We start from the raw sequence: 20,413 nt of genomic DNA, 5'->3' as shown, positions 1-20,413 counted from the left end.
TTTTCAACTGGTTTTGTCCCAGGGACCACCATTCTGACTAGAAAGTAATCCGCGGCCCACTGATGTGCCAGTGATTCCCAAAACATTCTACATTAACATTAGCAAAGCACAGGCTACCATAGACTGAATAGGTGCAGTGCACCTACATTCTGTCAGCGTGAATCTCCTTTAGACATATTTTTCTTATTTTACATATTCTTATTCACGATATTCAAGAGTAATCTGGAAATGTGTTGAAATATCAAAGCGAATTTATAAAAATTAAAAAAGTCAATGGTGAACTGATCAACATAGGCTCATGTCGCGGACCCCCTGCAATGCCGTCGCGGACCACCAAGTCAAATAAATGAAACACATTAAAGCAGCAATATGTAGTTCTGTTCCAAAACTAGTAAGCTAACTACCTAAAAGGCATGCAAAAACCTTGCAAACACCACCAACAGCCCAGCTGACCCTGATAGAAGCTTGCCAACACACTAACTGGTGTCTTTTGGCAGTATAGCTGGCAATGTCATGCGTGTGAAAGCTTTTCTTTCATTTTTGCAGGGGGCTCCAGCCCGTTACACAGAACTACATAGGGCATATCTTGGGGAAGACACAGGTGTTTATCTGCTATCAAAATGAATTTGAGGATGGTACCAAAACTAGTTGCCTATAAAACCATGCCTCAAAAAGTGTCAAATTGTTGCATAGTGTTACTTTAAGTGAATTATGATTAGACTATGTTAAATAGAATATGAATACAACAGCTTAAATACTCTCTCTCACTCTCACACACACACAGAGAGAGAGAGACACAGACAGGCAGAGAGAGAGAGAGAGAGAGAGAGACACACAGACAGAGAGAGAGAGAGAAAGAGAGAGACACAGAGAGAGAGAGAGAGAGAAAGAGAGAGACACAGACAGAGAGAGAGAGAGCGAGCGAGAGAGACACAGACAGAGAGAGAGAGAGCGAGCGAGAGAGACACAGACAGAGAGAGAGAGAGACCTAGTGGACACAGCTTGGCATATAAACTGGGGGATCCCCAAAAAGCACAGACAGAGTGTGAACAGAGGTCAGTCAAAGCAGAATTGTGTTTCATAAATTTGAAATAGTAGGTCAACACTTGTTTGACTTATATTATATCTTTGAATATTCTCTTGTTTTGAGTAGGATGTTACAGGAATGGAGCTATACCTATTGTTATTCAGTCAGTAAAACAGCCTAGTCAGCGTAGCCTATGATACATGTAGGCTATTCAGTTTGTAACAAAAGGAGATCTAATCAGTGTATCGATATTATATAGTGTAAATACATTGGATATTTGTATATATAGTATAACTAGTAAGCAATGCAGAGTACCATATTGAATAGAGTATTAGACCCGGAATCATAGATCATGACGCACTTGGACGTATACACTTTATATGGGTACAAAAACACTAGCCATACCACAGGGCAGAGCACGTTTACCATCAGGTAGCATAGACTATCGTCTGTGACGTTCAGTAATATAGCTATCTCCATGAGGAACATATTGTGCCATGTTCACGCCCATCAAACCGAAACGAAACTTTGTACAGTCTCATGATTCCGTTTACTTGGAAACATCTAGACCAGTTTTCAGCACTTCATAGTATCGTCAAAGCTGCGCTTTTGAACGATTCGATACGCTCGACAAGTCAAGTAACAATGAATGTCAGGTGTACCTGAGGCTTGCTTCGTACAGTGTGGAGAACAGTGTTATGATAGGTAAGTTTCACACTTAATGTTACTTTACATGTCTTGATATGTCATGCTTGCGTGTTTCCTTCTGAATTTAACTTGACGTGAGATATTGGTGTCTATTGCAAAGGTAAGAAGATTCTCTATGATGACAATTATTTAAAGTACCTAGCTAACGTTAACGTCGGTTTGGCCATAACCATAATGTACGAGCTATCTTACGCTAGCATGAATGCTATGTAGTTAGCAACTTGTGCTATAACGTAGGCTATTTCCTTGATTTGCAGAGCCCTGTACTAGACAGTCTCTGATGATAGCTTACGCAGCTAGCAGTTAGCCACAATGTGACGTCTCTGCTGTAACCTGTTGGTAAGCAGGCTAACTGGCTATTTTAACCTACATACCTCGCATAATGTTAAGCTTTGGTCAGCTAACCTCGGGTAACATGCTAGTAGCAGGACATATTCTCTGTATTCTCTCATTTTTGATAGTATGACTGACAAGAATAGATTAACGCAGAAATATTATATTGGTGGTTGTATAACAAAGTCTGTTGCTTGGCCTTCAGCATGGCAATGATTGGGCAACAGTAGCAAAACTTTCCTCCAACATCACGCAAAGGTTAAGGGCATTGGCCTTAATTGAGTACCAGTCTGGTTTGTTAGATGAAAGCTTCTGCTTAAATGGAATCTTTTAACGTATTAGCCTGTAATACATTGCGCTTCCGATTAGAAAGCCATGACCTTGTGCATCTTAGTTTATTAATTAGATGGAGGGGAGCGTATCTGTAGCATGAGCTGGAAAGATGGGCTACCTACAGCCTACCGGAGAAAGCTCGTGGTATCTGAAGCATGAGCTGGACAGATGGGCTACGTACAGCCTACCGGAGAAAGTTTGTGGACTTGTCAGACTTGTTTACGTATTGTGACGAAAGCATTTCCAATGAAACGAAAGCGAAAGCCTGGGGACGTTTGTAACCTAAAAATCTACTGAGTAATACAGAAACTCCTCTCCGTCTCACAGATCAGACATGGAGTGTGTATGTGGTCATGTCGTCAAGGAGCAGGATGCAAAGTTTTGTAGCCAATGTGGCGCACGTTTCGCCGCTCAAGAACACCAAGGCACAGCAGGTAATGTAATGCTGATTTACTGCTATAGTTGATTAACAACAAAAATATATAGCACAGTTACTGATCTATGTACTAATGTTAATGTATCAGTGCTAGTTGTTCATTGCCTCTCAAACCAAATTGTATTTAATCGGCATTGTGAGTTCTCTTACCTAAATGATTGTTTTCACCTTAGCCAATTTCTCTAAATTATTGACAGGCGGTGTTGAGAAAAACTCACAGCTATCTGATGAACCTGCATCTCTGGACAGTCAACCGAAATCCTTGTCTCCTAAACGCCCCTTTGAGGAGACCAAAAACAACCCAAAGAAAAAGGTACCCAATTTGGGGCAGGCATGTCCCTTGTTGTGTCTGATTATTATTCTCTTATGTGTGTGTTGTTTCTGTTAGTGTGAGATGGAATATAAATTAATCTCAGAATCATTAATCATAAGAGCATGTAAACAGCTTACCACTGAGTGCACAGTGGAGGTGGTGTTTGGAATAATGTGTGGATAACATGGCGTGTGTGTGTGTGTGTGTGTGTGTGTGTGTGGTTGGGTGTGTGTGTGTGTGTTTGGGTATTTTTGACATAATTTACCCTACCAGAAAAAAGCCCGTAAGCGACGGAAGAGGAAATCTGAGGTCAGGGATGGGCTGCAGTCTCTTACCACTGATCTCTCTGACACCTCCCTGACTGAGCGCCATGTACATCAGGATTGTGGAAGTGGGGATGCTGGCTCAGACAGCGAGAGTTCTGCCAGTACCATGGATGAGATGCCTGACCCGGTGGCCAGTCCTGCCGACAACCCGGTGCTTTCTCCTGTCACTGAGACGTCTGAGCCATCTGACACACCAACAGCTAATTCCTCACCCGCTAAGTCTCCGTCTGACAGAGGAATGGAGGAAGTGATCTCTGATCAGACTCCGCCTGCTAATGACGCTAGTATAGCCCTGTCTAAGGCAGAAGTGCCGGAGCAACCCAATGAGTGTATGGAGCGGGAGGCTGGACCTTCCTCACTGGAGATCAAAGCACCACACCCTCTTCAAACAGGTGACCCTGCATCCTCTGGCGAGCCAATTTCTGTACAGGCTGTGTCCAAGAGTCAGTCCCCAACAACAGACCAGACTCAGGCCAAAAGCTCAGCCAAAAATAGTCAGAGCTCCAAGAAGAAGAAGAAGGATGCTTCCAATGCATCAAAACCTCAAGCCTGTGAGGACAACAGTGCCAGCTCGGATAAGAATGCAAACGTAACACAGGCCCCTGATGAGAAGACCAAAACAAATCAGCAGAAACAGGGAAATACAGGGATGGTGTTTGGCCCCAAGAACAAACCTCAGGTACAATAAAATACTTTGCCATAATGATGTTCTATAGTTTGTTACAGTGTCTTACATATATGTATGTATGTATGTATGTATGTATGTATGTGTGTATATATATATATATATATATATATATATATATATATATGTGTGTGTGTGTGTGTGTGTGTGTGTGTGTGTGATATATATATATATATGTCCTATCTAAGCAATGAAATGATTTGTGTTGTTTTATAATACAGTGTGCTTTGGGATGTCTGTGTAGGTTAAGAACCGAGGAACAAGTGTAGACCAACCAGTGGATGTCAAGGTGGTGAAGGGTGACGTCCACCAAGGTTCTGCCCAGTCTCCAGGAGATGTGCCCTCAGAGCCCTCTCAGGAGAAGGATGCCAGTGGAAACAACAAAACCTCAAATGCCCCGAAAAATGCCCCACCCCCAGAAAGGTCATTGCAAGTTTTCTACAATTTCTAGTTTTTGAGTAATAAAGAATTTTGTGACCCTTTTTGTGCCGTACATTGTATGCCATGTCATGATATCGTAAGTTCTATTTTGCAGAAGATTTTTCTTTTAACTGAGTCGATGTTTATGGGTAATGCAGGATACCTACACGCAGTCAGCAGATTGCTCCAGTAGACAGGCTGACCATCTACTTCCATGCTGTTCTGTCCAAGGACTTCAAACTGACACCAGGAGAGGACCAAGTCTTCATCCGTGCAGGTGGACGCATAGGAGGCTGGGATACTAACATAGTCGAGCTTTCTGTGTCTCGGTGGGTTCAACTCTTTGACTGTTTGTATCTTTACATTACCTCTGTGGCTTTTCACCATTGATTGTTTTGATCATCAGGTATGGTTGCTGTGTTTCCTTACTAGCCTAGTTGATCCCATAATGTTTTGAACTGCTGAAATGGTTAGACTTCCTTAAGTCCTAAAACTGACCCATACATCATGTGATTGCTTTTTGTTGAATGTTGTTCGGACACTTGATTAGTGCCTGAAAACATTCACAAATTATTACTTGATCATTGGTAGGGATGGGTATCGTTTGGGTTTTTCCCGATACTGGTGCTAAAACGGCACATTTTTTTCTTCAAATTGAACAATATATTAACTGTTTAAAGTATACTATAAATATAAAGAAATACAGAACACTTGGGTTCAAACTACAGCTTCAAACTTTTTAACTTCAAACTATGAACAATATACTTAAATAAATATAAATAAATACAAAACACACAAACACTCTGTACACAAACTACAGCTTCAAACTTCAGCAATTCTTTTGCAGAAATACAGACGTGGACAAAATTGTTGGTACCCTTCATTTAAAGAAGGAAAAACCCACAATTGTCACTGAAATAACTTGAAACTGACAAGCTCCAGTTTTGTCTCATCTGTCCAAAGGACATTCTCCCAGAAGCCCTGTGGCTTGTCAATATGCATTTTGGCAAATTCCAGTTTCGCTTTTATATGATTTGCTTTCAACAGTGGTGTCCTCCTCGGTCGACTTTGGCTCAAACAGCGACTGATGGTGCGATCTGGCACTGATGTCCCTTGACCTTGGAGTTCACCTCTAATCTCTTTGGAAGTTGTTCTGGGCTCTTTGGTTACCATTCGTATTATCCGTCTCTTCAATTTGTCATCAATTTTCCTTTTGCAGCCACATTCAGGGAGGTTGGCTACAGTCCCCTGGACCTTAAACTTCTGAATAATATGTGCAACTGTTGTCACAGGAATATCAAGCTGCTTGGAGATGGTCTTATAGCCTTTACCTTTAACATGCTTGTCTATAATGTTCTTTCTAATCTCCTGAGACAACTCTGTCCTTAGCTTTCTGTGGTCCATGTTCAGTGTGGTACACACCATGATAACAAACATCACAGTGACTACTTTTCACCCTTTAAATAGGCCGACTGACTGATTACAAGTTTGAAGAAGCCTGTAATGCTAATTAGAGGACACACCTTAGTTTAACATGTCCCTATGGTCAAATTATTTTAAATCTTTTCTAGGGGTACCATCATTTTTGTCCAGGCCAGTTGAATTCGTTTATTTTTTTTAATTATTCTGTTGAACCACAATTCAAAAGCAATGTTTGATTTTCATTAGTTAATTGTCAGTACATTTGTATTTATTATTAATTTAGTCAGTTTCAAGTTATTTCAGTGACCATTGTGGTTTTTTCTTCCTTTAGCGGAAGGGTACCAACAATTTTGTCCACGTCTGTATGAGCATACTCAAACTTACCACTCTCCTACTTCAGTTTGTTTTCAGAATGAGAGAATTTTAGGAGGAGGATGCCATTACTGTGGCTCAACTAGAGACAGGTGCGAATGGGCCTTGTCCTTACAAGCTAGACTCAAAGAGTAATGTAAAGGGAAAAGAATATGTGTTCCCACTGTCAGTTTTTCAAGAACACGGAGAAGCTAGGCCATCCCTGATGCAGCCTCTGTTGATTTTCTGTTCCAATAGTTAGCCCTTTTTTTTGCTTAATACCTGATGGAGATCTGTGACGTAATGTGCTTTGGTGAAGTGGACTGGTGTGGATGGTCGGGAGGGTATTAGGGTGGGTGGTTGGGTTGGCCTGTGCCCGTGCAACATTCAACACAGGAATGTTTATGGTTAAACTGTTACCAGAGCACAAAATTGTTTACAACAGTACAAAGTTCTTCATAGATCTAACCTCATCATTTTGTTGTCAAAGTGCACCAGATTGATGCATTGAACTTTAAAATGTGCAAAATGTTCTTATATATAAGATATATTCCCCGGGAGCATGCCCCCGGACCCTCCTAGGGGGTTTCGCATCGTTGTCACCTTTTTCATCCCTGATGAGTTTGCACCCCTGCATTTAGCTGCATGATTTGTTGCTGTTATTTATTTCAATCGGCTCAGGCCCCGAAAGGAAGCACCGAAATCTGCGTTGCATTTCGGTCCGGGTAGTTACCGGTTGTATTGGAACCGGTGCCATATTGGAACCGGTGCTCGGTACCCAACCCTAGTCATTGGTCCACTTTGTTATTTTTGATTTGCTATTCAGGAAATTGTCAATCAATGATCATTTTGATCATGATGATTAATTGTTAAAATGTTGCTTTTAATTTGGAGGAGCATCATAAACTTTCCAAATAACTATATAGTATATTTAAAGTATATATGTGTGTGTATATATATATATGTGTGTGTGTGTGTGTGTGTCTATATATATATATATATATATATATATATATATATATAGTTATTTGGAAGATATTGTAAATGCAAGAAAGCAATGCGATGTGAAACAGTCCATTTAATTGTCCACTTTGATTTATTCTTCTTTTTTCTTTTTCTTACATTTTGCAGATTTGTTGATTTTACATATGATAATATACATTGGTTGCTTATATCGTTACAGTGACCTGGGAGAACATGGTTACCTCATTGAGGGAACACTGCAGACAAACAAGACAAAGGCTTCGTCAGTGTCCATTCCATACAAGTATCTTGTGTATAAGCGAAAGAAGGAGGAGTACGAGTATGAATATATTTACAAAATGGACTCACAGAAAACTACCAACAGATGCCTATTTGTTAAGCCACATCTTTTAAACGAGGAAGGCAAGTCTTAACATTTCTGTGTATTATGCCCTTGACATATATAATTGCTATGTACAAATGATGTGTAATGTCTGATTTCTGCCTGTGTCCCCTCCTTAGGAGAGTGGCATCAGTACGATGATATCGTCTGTGCTGAGCCATCCAAAAATGTGTTCAAACGACTGACTCAAGCCATCTGGCCTGAGAAGAGGAAGGATCTGATTCAGGGAAGAGGGATTGCTGGTCGAGTAATGTTGGAGAGCATCTTTGACCTCCTCAGTAGTTGGAGTGAGGTCAACCTCAAGAGTTTCTTCACTCAGCTCAAACAATTTCACCAGATCTACGGAAACCCCTTTGTGTATGAAGAAAGACAAGAACAGTGGTTAGCCTTAGAATATGATGAAAAAGATGTAAGTGAACTCACTTTAAATTCAGGCACAGATTACTTCCTGTAGACAGAAAGCATGTTTTTCTTAGGTAAATTCATTTTGACGGATCATTTTGGCATTGTCCCCAAAAACCATAGACTCTAAATTCTAATGGCCATCACCAACCAATGGGGGCATTGAGGCCTCACTCCCCCTATTTATTTGAACTGCACTCCACTACTGGGACATTTGAAGAGTTTCCAGTCAAAATGATATTTGGGTCTTCATGCATGTTGAAGAATATGTCCATTAATGTTCAAACATCCTTGACCACTCTACTGGATGTGTCATTTCAACAGCGCACTCTCCCCTCTCTCCATTGTAGGTGAGTAAACTCCTGAAGGATTTCATGCTGGAATATGTGACTCCTGAGCTGCTGAAAGACAAAGGAGGAAAGAGCTCCTTCATCAAAGATCCTCTTAATGCAGCCGTTATCATGCTGTATGCGTGGAAGAACTTCCAGCTTCCATTAGACAGTGCGGAGCTCTCTCGTCTCTGTGTGGCACTCTGCCTCCCAAACCTCCCCAAAGACCAGTTCTTGCCCTACTGGGAGGACTTCCAACAGTCATTCTCCTGCCTCAAAGGGTGATTCTCACTTCTCATCCTTCATCTGAAATTAAATGCATTTGGGGACAATTCAGTATTTAATTAGGGGTTGCCATTACACAAATGTAAGACAGATATTTAGCTATCTATGAAGTATTAATGGTTGGTAGTATTAATGGCATAGTAATGGACATAAAATTGTCATGACATGCTTTTTCTGTTTCCTTAGTTTCCCTGATTTGCTGGTGACTCTTATGAATACTGTGCGGACGAGAGATATGCATCACTGGGTCCTAGTGCTCCCCCTCTTCCATCTGCTGCATGGTGTCTCCAAACCCTTTGAAGCAGCCCCTCTCTCCCCCAACCCCAAACTTGAGCCATCCTGGGCTGGTCTACAAGGCTTAAGGACGTTGCGTACAGCCTATTTAAGCCAGGACAGGAGGTGCTCTTCTTTTTTGTAAAGGGGCCCTCAGACTATATGACTTCAGTCACAGACAGTAACGTGCGATCGCCACTCGATTGATCAGGTTTTAAATAGTGCTGTCAAACGATTCAAATATTTAATCGCGATTAATCGCATTTATGTCATAGTTAACTCAAAATGAATCGCGATTAATCGCAAATTTTTATCTATTCTAAATGTCCCTTCGTTTATTTATTTTTTCCATCATTTTATTTTTATTTGGATGCCCTTATCAACATGGAAAAGTGGATTGGCTTGCTTTATGGAAATATTTTATTTTATTGAAAACCAACATTGCCAAACAGGGCGGTACAAAATAAAATTATAAAGTTTACATTTCAGGTAAACAAGGACTCAGCCTATAGTGCAGTTAAACCATGGCTTAATATTTAATTTTTTCCAAGTTTGCTGGGAACATAGCAGTCAGGCCTCTTATGAATACAATGAACTGTAACAGTTAGGTTACCAATAAAAGGTAAGCCTACTACTTCTTTGCTTTCAGCCAGCTGCCTGTTGACATTTTCAGACAACAGTGAAGCTCGCTTCTTTTGCACAACACAACTTTTAAAAGTAAACTTTCCATTCAGAAGCTTTTTATCATCTATTTTGCCGTATCGCGCTCACCATTCACTCAAACCGTAACGTTAGCCTACTACACAGTTTGCGAGGCCAAAAAGAATGTTAATCTAAAAAAAATTAAAAAATACAATAAAAACGCGTTAATCTCGCAATAAAAAAATGAACGGCGTTAAAATGGGTTTGCGTTAACGCCGTTAATAACGCGTTAAACTGACAGCACTAGTTTTAAATAATCCTTTGTGATAACTGTCTGTGACTTGGTGTTTAACACTATACAAATTCTGTTAGTTGTTGAATAAACACTCTCTGACAGGACTGCACTTAGATTTTCCCGAGCTGTGCTCAACCAGCACTTTCCTGTCTGCAACTGAAAAGTTGTGTAGTCTGAAAGGACATTAACGACTCCTCGGCTATCCTGCATTTTTTGTGCATTGAAGATCATTAGCTTGCATAGATAGTTTGAAACATGGCAAACATCTATTACATTTTGTATTAATTTGTTGTGGCCTCCATCATTTAGCTCCATATTGAAATTAATGAAGAAAAACCCACATCTGGTGGAGATTGATCATCTGCTGGCTCGGTCAGTCATCTGCCTGTTGACTCCGGAGGACCTGACTGAGTGCAGCTCAGTACTCAGTGCCGGACTGCTCGACTTGCTGCATATCTTCAGTCTGAGAGCCCCTGCTGAAATCAGCTACTCCAACGTCACAGTGAGTTTCTCATGGCCCAGATGGTATCAATGGCAGTTCATTTTTTTTTATGTAGTGGTTAATCCTATATTTCTATGAGTAGTAGGTATACCTCTGGCATTTGTTTATAGATCAATGTTTATAAAAAGTTTGTATTTATTCCTTTGCTTTTCAGATGATTTCCGATACTCTGGCTCACATTCAGAGCAACCTTATTGAACACAAATTCAGGTAGTTCACCGTAATTATGCTGGTCTACATTTATACCAGGCCTATATTTAAAATGAATTTGCTGTTTATGAATGTTCACTGTGTATATGTGCGTTATGTATGTAAAGTCTTTCCGGCTTCCATTCTATGAAATCCGCCTTCAGCCAAATAGTTTGTACTGTGAGACAACTTCTTGTCTACTAATACACTGAACATCCATTCCAGTTGCTTAAGTGAGGCGTATGGAGCCGAGTGTTTAGCCACTGCAGTGAGACTACTTGGAAAAATCTGCAAAGGAGTGAAATATTACTCTTACGCACAAAACCATGTGGCGATTCCTGTTGCCTGCATGAACCTTGTTGGGGCAGTATCGGATTTCACCCTTTCCTCCAACTCACAGGTTTGAAAAAAACCTTGACTTTGAAAAACGTTACTGAGCTTGATTGTCTGCTTGTGTGGATAGATGATATGCTTGTGTGTTGTGTTCCAGGAATCAGAGGCCAGGGGTGATCTAAGTCCGCGCAGCCTGGAGCTGCTGTCTGATGCCATGCAGGTTCTCGGCTCCTGGATGGGTCAAGCCTTCAGGCAGCCACTGCTACACTCATACATGTCCCTTACATCAACCACTTTAAGCTCTGAGTTTGAGGTAGCGCACAAAACACACACAACCCTGCGTTAATACATTACATAGCATACATACATTACAGAGCATACATACATTACAGAGCACACATTACATGGTGTTATTTTGTTCCCTTACCAGTCATGACATTGACATCCCTTTTGCATAATGCAATCCTTTGAGCTGTTGTACGAGACATGATTTCATGCATGTGGGATGGCACTTTACAGTGGAAATGTATCATTTGGTGTATTTATAAACCTACCTACTTGTAGAGACATGTGTATATCAGGAGTGATAGGTGATGGAACCTTTTCTTTATAAAAGTTGACATTATGGGCCTTAGTTTGGCGTGGAAACTTGCCTATTCCACCCGGGGCGGGTTGTCGTAAACTCCAGCGATAAATGACATGTTCCACTGAGGGAGGCATGGACTCTGGATGTAGGCGTGGCAATATATTCTTCTCTGACAGGGAGCATTTCCATGCGCCAGTCACAAAACCATCACTGCCAGATTCTGATTTATCTATCTAGCAAAAAATATTACGTTCCCTTAACACTTCCAATCCTAAGGCCTGTTTTTGACTTTGTTAGGTAGTCTGCCATGCCTGATATTTTTGTATATTTCACCTAACTAAAAACAATGAGGCAAAAGTGGCATTTATTATTATATTCTAGAATACCTCAGCAATAATAAAATGAAAAATCTAAACATACTCTTACAAAAAAATAGCTTCAGAGGTGCTCAGACTTTGTACAAAGACACATGTATATATATGAGGTAAACGTGGACTTGTTTACAGGCGAAACGGGGTGTTTTCAAAGTAGTTGTGGCCACGTCACAACCCAATAGCGATCGCCGATTTACCATGCATTTATCATCTGAATAACCGTAATTTGCTAATGGGTGGGCCATCACCGGTTGCTTTCACCGTCAGAGAGAGAAATTTGCAAGGCTTCAGCACTATTCTCTTTACAAAGTGCTCATTTTTGTCTCAATTTCGAAATGCATATATTTGAAAAGGAGAAGATTCAGGGTTTCTCGGGGTGTTATTGTTATGTCTGTAGGACAAAAACCCGCGGAGCTTTTAAATGCAATTTCTAAAAATAGCTCCAACTGCCCCACGGGGCACCTCCGGGTTGGAAGGGTTAATGGGAAGAGTGGTGCATCATCCCTACAAATTCCTCAACACAGGTTTGCTCCTCAACGCAGCCGACTTCAGGTGGTTAAACAGGTCTGACGGCTACAAATATGTATACAAATTAAATTACGTTGAACAGAAGCACTATGGCTTATTCCTTGTAAAAGCCCTCCTGGTGAACACTGTGCTGAACCCGCAGCACTATTGCCATCTTGCATTGTAATCTCATGTGACGCTTTCAGTTTAAAGGAATTGCTCTGCAATGCTATTGGTTGGCTTTAATCAAACTTCGGCCTGGCTCTGCCCACTTAGTGCAGATGACCTTTCACCTTTACCTCTCTCTCTGAAGCATCTCTATTTTGTGCAACCGTGTGCATGTGCTGCCAGTCGAGACCATAGGAATTACCAGTTCCTTCACAACAACTTGCTGTGTTTACTGATGTTTTCACAGATATGGAACAACATAATCTCTCTTAGTTTTGTCAACGAGGACTTCACAACCAGGTGGAGACACACCTTCACCAGAGATTTTGAAGGCAAATTTAAACAGGTATGTATTTGAGTACATGGTATTATAATGTCGCTTGATAACCTTATGGTATTCCACTGCAAAGTGTTCTGATCTTTTTGTTTGCAGGAGAAGCATTTAGATCAGGTGGATGTCTACTGCTCCAAGATGGAGGAACTGAATGACTCTCACCCTCACATAGCCAGGAGTATAGAGAAGTGTGCCCTCGATGCTGTCACTGCCCTCTGCCAGGTATCTCACTTCACAGTACATTTACATTTACATTTAGTCATTTAGCAGACGCTTTTATCCAAAGCGACTTACAAGGATGTATACACATTTTACATTTACACTGATGGCACACTGCACATCAGGAGCAATTAGGGGTTCAGTGTCTTGCTCAAGGACGCTTCGACAGGGAATCGAACTAGCAACCTTTTGATTACTAAACGACTTCTCTACCTCCTGTACCACTGTCGCCCCAGTAGGACTTGTATTAGGAAAATCTCCTCAATCTATTCGGAAAATCTCATCATTCTCATCACAATTTGGGACTTTTGACATTACCATGTGGAACAGTGGAGAATATATACCTCCTTCTTTTACATTGTGTTAGCTTTGGACCCAGCCTAAGACTAGTTTTGACACAACTACTAAATTAATCATCTGAATAACTCGTTATTTAGTATCTCTCATGACTATAACGAAGGCTGATGCTGCTTCTGAACAGGTCAAGTCCGAGGGCGCCGTCTTCAAAAGGGTTCGCAACTTGACCTGGAACTGGAAGTTTGGGAAGCTCCTATCCACTATGATCCAACAATCCTGGCCCAAGGATAAACATGGAAAGTACCAAGATGAACAGGAAGTGGTCATTCGACATCTCATGGACTGGAGTGCAGCGAAAAACATTTTCCAGCTGCAAGGTAACATCCACATAGCCCGCTGCTTGGTAACAATCACATAGCCCGCTGCTTGGTAACATTCACATAGCCCGCTGCTTGGTAACATCCACATAGCCCGCTGCTTGGTAACATCCACATAGCCCGCTGCTTGGTGACATTCACATAGCCTGTTGCATGGTAACATTCACATAGCCCGCTGCTTGGTAACATCCACATAGCCCGCTGCATGGTAACATTTACATAGCCCGCCGCTTGGTAACATCCACATAGCCCGCTGCATGGTAACATTCACATAGCCCGCTGCATGGTAAAATTCACATAGCCTGTTGCATGGTAAAATTCACATAGCCCACTGAAGTGTGTGGGCAAATGTTGTGTCAACGCACTCATAGCTAGATGAACACATGGATGGAGCTCAACATGGAAATGCTTCTGAAAACAAACTTTCTTTCTTGCTTATGTAGGCGCAGAGCAGAAGCTCATTGACAACCTCTCTGAAGACGCCCAGGAGAGGATCACTGTGGCTATATCTTCATTCACAGCCGTCACAGAACAACTGATCAGAGGTGACATTCAGATGAGGCTCCTGAACCACATTCTGGAGAGTAGAGAGACTTTTACAGAGTTACTCAAGACAGGTGAGAGTGAAGCCAAATTCCCTGTGGTGTTTGACCTCTTCATTCATTTTAGTAGGAATTCTAACAGTAGCTACAAGTCTTAACTGTTTACCTACACTTCATAATCACATTTAATGTGGTTCATCTGCATACCTGTGTATGGAACTATAGATTTGTTCTCTTCTGCAGAGTGTCTGTGTGGAGATGAGAGGTATAAAGACAGTAGTGCCATGAGGAGATTGCTACAGCAAAGACAGAAGGAGGCCGGAGCTGTGTACCACGAGAAGAAGCTAGTGGATGGCCTTGTCAGCATGTGCCACAAATTGCAGGAGCACTTAAAAGGTACGTGTGTGCGTGCGTGCACATGCGTGCACAATTGCATGTCGGTCTTGTGTTTTGTATGTGGTATGTTTTTTTTTTTTGTAGAAATGACATAAGAACCATCTTAAAAAGCAAAGTAGCACACACATGACCATACTACTTGATCTTGGAATGCGTAATAATAACAAATTTCAACATTTCAGTTGATGTTGAGCGGCTGGATCAGAGAAAAGAGATCGACATTGAAAGGAGGAACCTGGACGATTTCATGGAGGTCCATTCCTTCGGTCAGGTCTCCTCTCCCCTGGCAGGAGCGGTGACGTTCTTTGAGTTGGATGACGATGTGAGGATGATGGCTGAGGTTCTGCATAAATTTAGAGACAGCTTCATCTTTAAACTCTGTTGGGACTTGCAGGCCCACGATTACTCCAGAATGGAGATGAGCGATGAGTCAGACCTAGAGGACGGTGACCTAGAGACAGACATTGTGGTCACCCCTGAAATAATTCACGATGAGATCTTCCAGCCTTGCTACAGCAGGTATCAGCAGATTTATGCCCAGTTGAAGAACGGTACTCTCCGTCTGGAGCAGGTCGATGTCTTATTCAAGGACTTTCAGGGCAGGTACGAGGAGCTGTCTAAAGATCTGGGCATCATGTGCTGCATTGACCCAGCCGATGACAAACGCTGGCTTGAGAGGAAAGTACAGCAGATTGAGCAGTACCATGAGCTTCACCTGGCTGTCGAGTCTGCGAAGGTCGTTCAAAAGGTCAAAGAGACCCTCTGTCTACAAGGAGACTTTGATGTTTTGAATTTGCTACTCCTAGCTGTAAGTAATTATAATTGAATTGACCAACATAGTTCTAGAAATGTGCTTTGTGTGTGAAACTAAACAAAAAAAGATCTGTCATTTTTTAAATAAAACCTACACATACACAGTTTTTATCCTGGTGAAAAAAAAAAACATTTACTTTTTATACACAATTTTGAAGTGTAGTTGTGTTTGTCCACAGACAGAGACAGACTTTAAGAAGGAGTCCCTTGATCGCATTGATAATGAGATGATGCAGGCTAAGAGAGCTCTGGTAGACATCACAGAGACACGCAGATTATGCCTCCAAGAACTTGGACTCAGAAAGAATTTTGTCATGTGGGTCAAAGAGGCCCTTGAAGGTGAGTAGTACGTTTTTGAGTTTTATCATTCAACTTATCCATCCAAACTGAATAAGAACTTGCTGAGCTTAAGTTTAAACTTGAACTCATGTCCATTCTTCACTCTTGCCACATAGACATCAATGAGCTGAAAGTTTTTGTTGACCTGGCCTCCATCTCTGCTGGTGAGAACGACCTGGATGTGGACCGCGTGGCTTGCTTCCATGATGCTGTCCTCGGTTACGCCCCAATGCTTTATGAACTGAAGCCTCAGTCAGGGTTCCAGGCTTTTCGAGAGATGCTGAAGAAGCTCTGGAAGGCTCTGAATAATGATCCAAACCTTCCCAAGAAACTGGTGAGTTTTCTTTCAAGTGTTGAATCTATTACTAGTTGATACCAGTGTTTTTTTGTTCATGCTTCATCTCTCAGCCATGTTAACTGTGATTTTATAATTACATGTGAATAATTACATGTGGATAAGACAGCTTTCACAAACTGCTAACAGATGTACTGATCCTGCAGTTAGTTCAACACTATGATTCTTTGAAAGCAGTAATTATGCTGTTAATTGCTCATAACTAGCAGCTAACAGCTAACAAGGCTTTTTTCAAATGTATTTGTTGACAGTTATATTGTAACAATTTTATTTGTAGGCAATTATATTTAAGCATTCTTTTTTTGTTGTTATATATATATTCAGCATACTTTGTAGACTAATTCAGCGAGGGAAGTTCATAGGGGTGTGAATCTCTCATGAAAAAGACGATCCGATTCGTATCTCGATACATGCGCACGATCCGATACAAGAAAAGATGCATGTTGATAAAAAACGATGCGATGCGATGCGATTCGATGCAGTTCAATAATTGAAAACACTGCGTTGTGAGGAAACAATGGACCTTATTCTGGAACATTTTCTTAAGTGTCTTCTTAAATATCTTCTTACCAACTAGACCAACCTAAGAAAAGATCTCCGCCGGATTCATGAACGCCTGGAAAGGTGTTCTTAAACCGCCAAAGTGTTCTTAGCTGTGCAGTAATTCTTAAATTGAACGCGCTTTCTCATGCACCTGAACTTGCATACAGAAACGCCCCGCCAACCCCTTATAAGGGCATGTAATTGCAATGTGTGCACACTCCACAGGCAACGCGAAAGCAACTTCAGACTGATCAAAATCATGTCAAAGCGGAAAGCGAGCACCGGTAAACGCAGACCTAATTACTGTTGCAGAATGTAGATGTGTCAATTCTATTCCACTATGGCTATATCCACACGACTGAGTTTAGTGCTTATTTATTTATTCACTGCCATTTGCAGTGTTCGTATAGTGATTTTATTTATGTTAGGACATCACGATGCCTCGGTCTCGGAATCATGACTATAAATGTTAAACATAATTGTTAATGATACAAATATTTTCCTATTTATTATTATCATTATAATTATTTAAATCCGAGGATGTCTGTAGAATTGATGTGAACACAATCAACAATGATTTCTCTTCCTTGGCTGAAGTAGCTAGCATAGCATTGGCCATTGAAATGAATGGGAGTTGTAATCTGTCATTCTCTCCAGGTCTATATAATACCTCCATGTACCGCGGGGCGTTATTTGTGAGAATACATTTACATTTACATTTACATTTAGTCATTTAGCAGACGCTTTTGTCCAAAGCGACGTACAAGGGAGAGAACAGTCAAGCTAAGAGCAATAAAAAAGCATGGTGTAACAATAAATACTACTTTACATGAGAATTAGAAAAAACAACAACCTAGAAAAGAGGAAAAAGAAGTGCAGGAATGTAACTGCTGAAGTGCAAGTTAAGCGCTAGTCAGGTGCCAGTTAGGAGGGGAGGTGCTCTCTGAAGAGTTGGGTCTTCAAAAGCTTCTTGAAGGTAGAGAGGGACGCCCCTGCTCTGGTAGTACTAGGCAGTTCGTTCCACCAACGTGGAACTACAAATGAAAATAGTCTGGATTGCCGTGCTTGCACGGACGGCAGTGCCAAACGACGCTCACTAGACGAGCGCAGCGTCCTGGGTGTAACATTTGCCCTTACAAGAGCATTTAGGTAGGTGGGAGCAGAACCAGTAAGCACTCTGTAGGCAAGCATAAGTGACTTGAACTTAATGCGAGCAGCTACTGGCAGCCAGTGGAGCTCGATGAGTAGCGGGGTGACGTGTGCCCTTTTCGGTTGGTTGAACACCAGACGCGCCGCCGCGTTCTGGATCATCTGTAGTGGTTTCACCACGCAAGCCGGCAGGCCCGTTAGGAGGGCGTTGCAGTAGTCAAGGCGGGAGCTCACCAAGGTTTGCACCAGCAGCTGGGTGGCATACTGGGTTAGGTACGGCCTGATTTTGCGGATGTTGTATAGCGCAAAGCGGCACGACCTGGAGACAGAGGCGATGTGGGCCGTGAAGGTCAGTTGGTCATCAATAATGACCCGAGGTTTCTTGCTGTTTTGGATGGAGCAAGAGATAAAGAGTCAGTATTGATCTTGATGTTGTGGTGGATGACCTGTTTGGCTGGGAAGACCATCAGTTCCGTTTTGGCCAGGTTCAGCTGAAGGTGGTGATTTTTCATCCATGTGGATATATCAGCGAGACAGTCCGAAATCCGCGCCGAGACCGTGGTGTCCTCAGGAGGGAAAGACAGAAACAGTTGAGTATCATCGGCATAACAGTGGTAGGAAAAACCATGCGAGCGGATGATAGGGCCCAGCGAGGTGGTGTAAATGGCAAAGAGAAGTGGTCCCATCACCGAGCCTTGGGGCACCCCAGTGGTGAGGCGGTGAGGTACAGACAGCTGACCTTGCCATGACACGTTGAACGAGCGCCCAGTGAGGTAGGATTCAAACCAGGAGTGCGCATTGCCAGAAATGCCCATACTTGACAGTATGGACAGAAGGATGCGGTGGTTGACTGTATCAAACGCAGCCGATAAGTCAAGCAGGACGAGAGCCGAGGATTGAGCTGCTGCTCTAGCTGTTTTTAAGGCCTCCATTACAGACAACAGGGCTGTTTCGGTGGAGTGACCGCTTTTGAATCCAGACTGGTTCGGATCGAGGAGATTGTTCTTTGACAGGAACTCGGTGACCTGTTTTGGAAGCTGCCCTCTCAATGGTTTTAGATAGGAGCGTGAGAAGTGAGACCGGTCGATAGTTTTCCACCTGAGTGGGATCGAGAGACGGCTTCTTGAGCAGCGGCGTTACCCGAGCCACTTTGAAAAGAGAAGGAAATGTTCCAGAATTAAATGAAGCATTAATCACCTGTGTTATTGCCGGTAAGACGGCAGGCGATATGGCTTGAAGGATGTTGGATGGGATGGGGTCCAGCGGGCATGTAGTTGGACGGCTACCTGTTAGGATTTTGGAGACCTCACTCTCGCTGAGAGGGATGAAAGAAGGAAAAGATGAGCTATTGACGGTTGCGCCCTTAGGGGAGGGGGACAGTTGGTCGAACTGTTGCCCGATGGCTGCCACTTTCTCTGTGAAAAAGGAAGCAAAGTTATCAGCAGTGAGGTTAGTAGCTGGGGGGGGAGGAGGAGGGTAGAGCAGAGTTTTGAAGGTGGAGAATACAGAATACAACCAGAATACAGCCTGATTGGCTTATGCAATGTGGGCTTTGGCCAATGACAGGCTGTCATTGTTCTGACTGAGATTAGATGCACCGGGTCAGCGAGTCAGTGTTTTGCGTAGCAACTTAACGGAGAGCCAAGCACTTGTGAACCAGTTCATAACTTTTAAACCGGGGGAACGACCGGTTCATGTCATTTTTTTATACCGATACAGGACTTCACGCATCGATGTAGACGTATCTTACACGCTAAAAACGGATATCGATACATATCGGTTATTTTTTACACCCCTAGAAGTTCAGTGAGGGAAGTTGCTTGCTGGGGAGTACAAGTCTGCTTCTTTTGAAAAAAATCTGTCTATGGTAGCATCACGAGAGCCAACAAACCCATAATACGAATGTATCCCATATTGGACATGCACACATAGACACCAATTGTAGAAATCTTTCGCAATTTAGATTGTGTCATTCACCGGTATTCTCTTATCATCATCCATAAACATTACCATGACAATGATGCAACGAATTTCCATCCATCCAGCCAAATCCAATGCAGAGAATTTCTAAATAGTAAACGCTAGTTATGAATAACTGTGGTCCTATGAAAGCTGAATGATCACCAGAGGCAGCATAGCATCCCTTACATATAATGTGGATCGAGTATTTATACCAACAAAGTTATGAATGACGTGCACAATGCTATTTATAGCCTGAGGTATGTCATACATCCTCTGAAAACTTCTCGTGGCACAACCCATGTCGTCAGAGTGACGAGGAACTCTGGTGGTCGTTCATCATTTATAGAATTTGTTTATAACATCTATTTAATAAAAAAGCATGGTTAATGCATAATTCTTGAAATAATAAATGATGTAAAATTTTATTTTGAAACCATTCAACTAGTCGATTAATTGATTAGTCAACAAAATAGTGTTACGAT

At 42.0% G+C, this 20,413-nt stretch overlaps 1 protein-coding gene across 2 annotated transcripts in view; it reads left to right on the top strand.

Moving 5' to 3' along the window:
* Window positions 1-979: 979 nt before the first annotated feature.
* Window positions 980-20,413, top strand: part of rnf213a (ring finger protein 213a) — a 48,329-nt gene continuing 28,895 nt past the window's right edge. For both annotated transcript variants that reach the window (XM_031563910.2, XM_031563839.2), the window contains exons 1-22: window positions 980-1,732; window positions 2,729-2,835; window positions 3,035-3,150; window positions 3,424-4,155; window positions 4,406-4,584; window positions 4,740-4,910; window positions 7,538-7,740; window positions 7,840-8,129; window positions 8,473-8,732; window positions 8,923-9,135; window positions 10,256-10,448; window positions 10,603-10,658; window positions 10,863-11,037; window positions 11,128-11,283; window positions 12,853-12,951; window positions 13,039-13,161; window positions 13,640-13,832; window positions 14,276-14,449; window positions 14,618-14,770; window positions 14,953-15,578; window positions 15,763-15,922; window positions 16,039-16,256. In XM_031563910.2, coding sequence (XP_031419770.1) covers window positions 1,677-1,732; window positions 2,729-2,835; window positions 3,035-3,150; window positions 3,424-4,155; window positions 4,406-4,584; window positions 4,740-4,910; window positions 7,538-7,740; window positions 7,840-8,129; window positions 8,473-8,732; window positions 8,923-9,135; window positions 10,256-10,448; window positions 10,603-10,658; window positions 10,863-11,037; window positions 11,128-11,283; window positions 12,853-12,951; window positions 13,039-13,161; window positions 13,640-13,832; window positions 14,276-14,449; window positions 14,618-14,770; window positions 14,953-15,578; window positions 15,763-15,922; window positions 16,039-16,256 — 4,653 coding nt within the window. In that variant the 5' untranslated portion in view covers window positions 980-1,676. The remainder of the gene's footprint in view (window positions 1,733-2,728; window positions 2,836-3,034; window positions 3,151-3,423; window positions 4,156-4,405; window positions 4,585-4,739; window positions 4,911-7,537; window positions 7,741-7,839; window positions 8,130-8,472; window positions 8,733-8,922; window positions 9,136-10,255; window positions 10,449-10,602; window positions 10,659-10,862; window positions 11,038-11,127; window positions 11,284-12,852; window positions 12,952-13,038; window positions 13,162-13,639; window positions 13,833-14,275; window positions 14,450-14,617; window positions 14,771-14,952; window positions 15,579-15,762; window positions 15,923-16,038; window positions 16,257-20,413) is intronic.

This window comes from Clupea harengus, chromosome 1 (genome assembly GCF_900700415.2).
Source record: "Clupea harengus chromosome 1, Ch_v2.0.2, whole genome shotgun sequence".
NCBI lineage: Eukaryota > Metazoa > Chordata > Actinopteri > Clupeiformes > Clupeidae > Clupea > Clupea harengus.
This window is presented reverse-complemented; position numbering and strand designations above follow the sequence as displayed.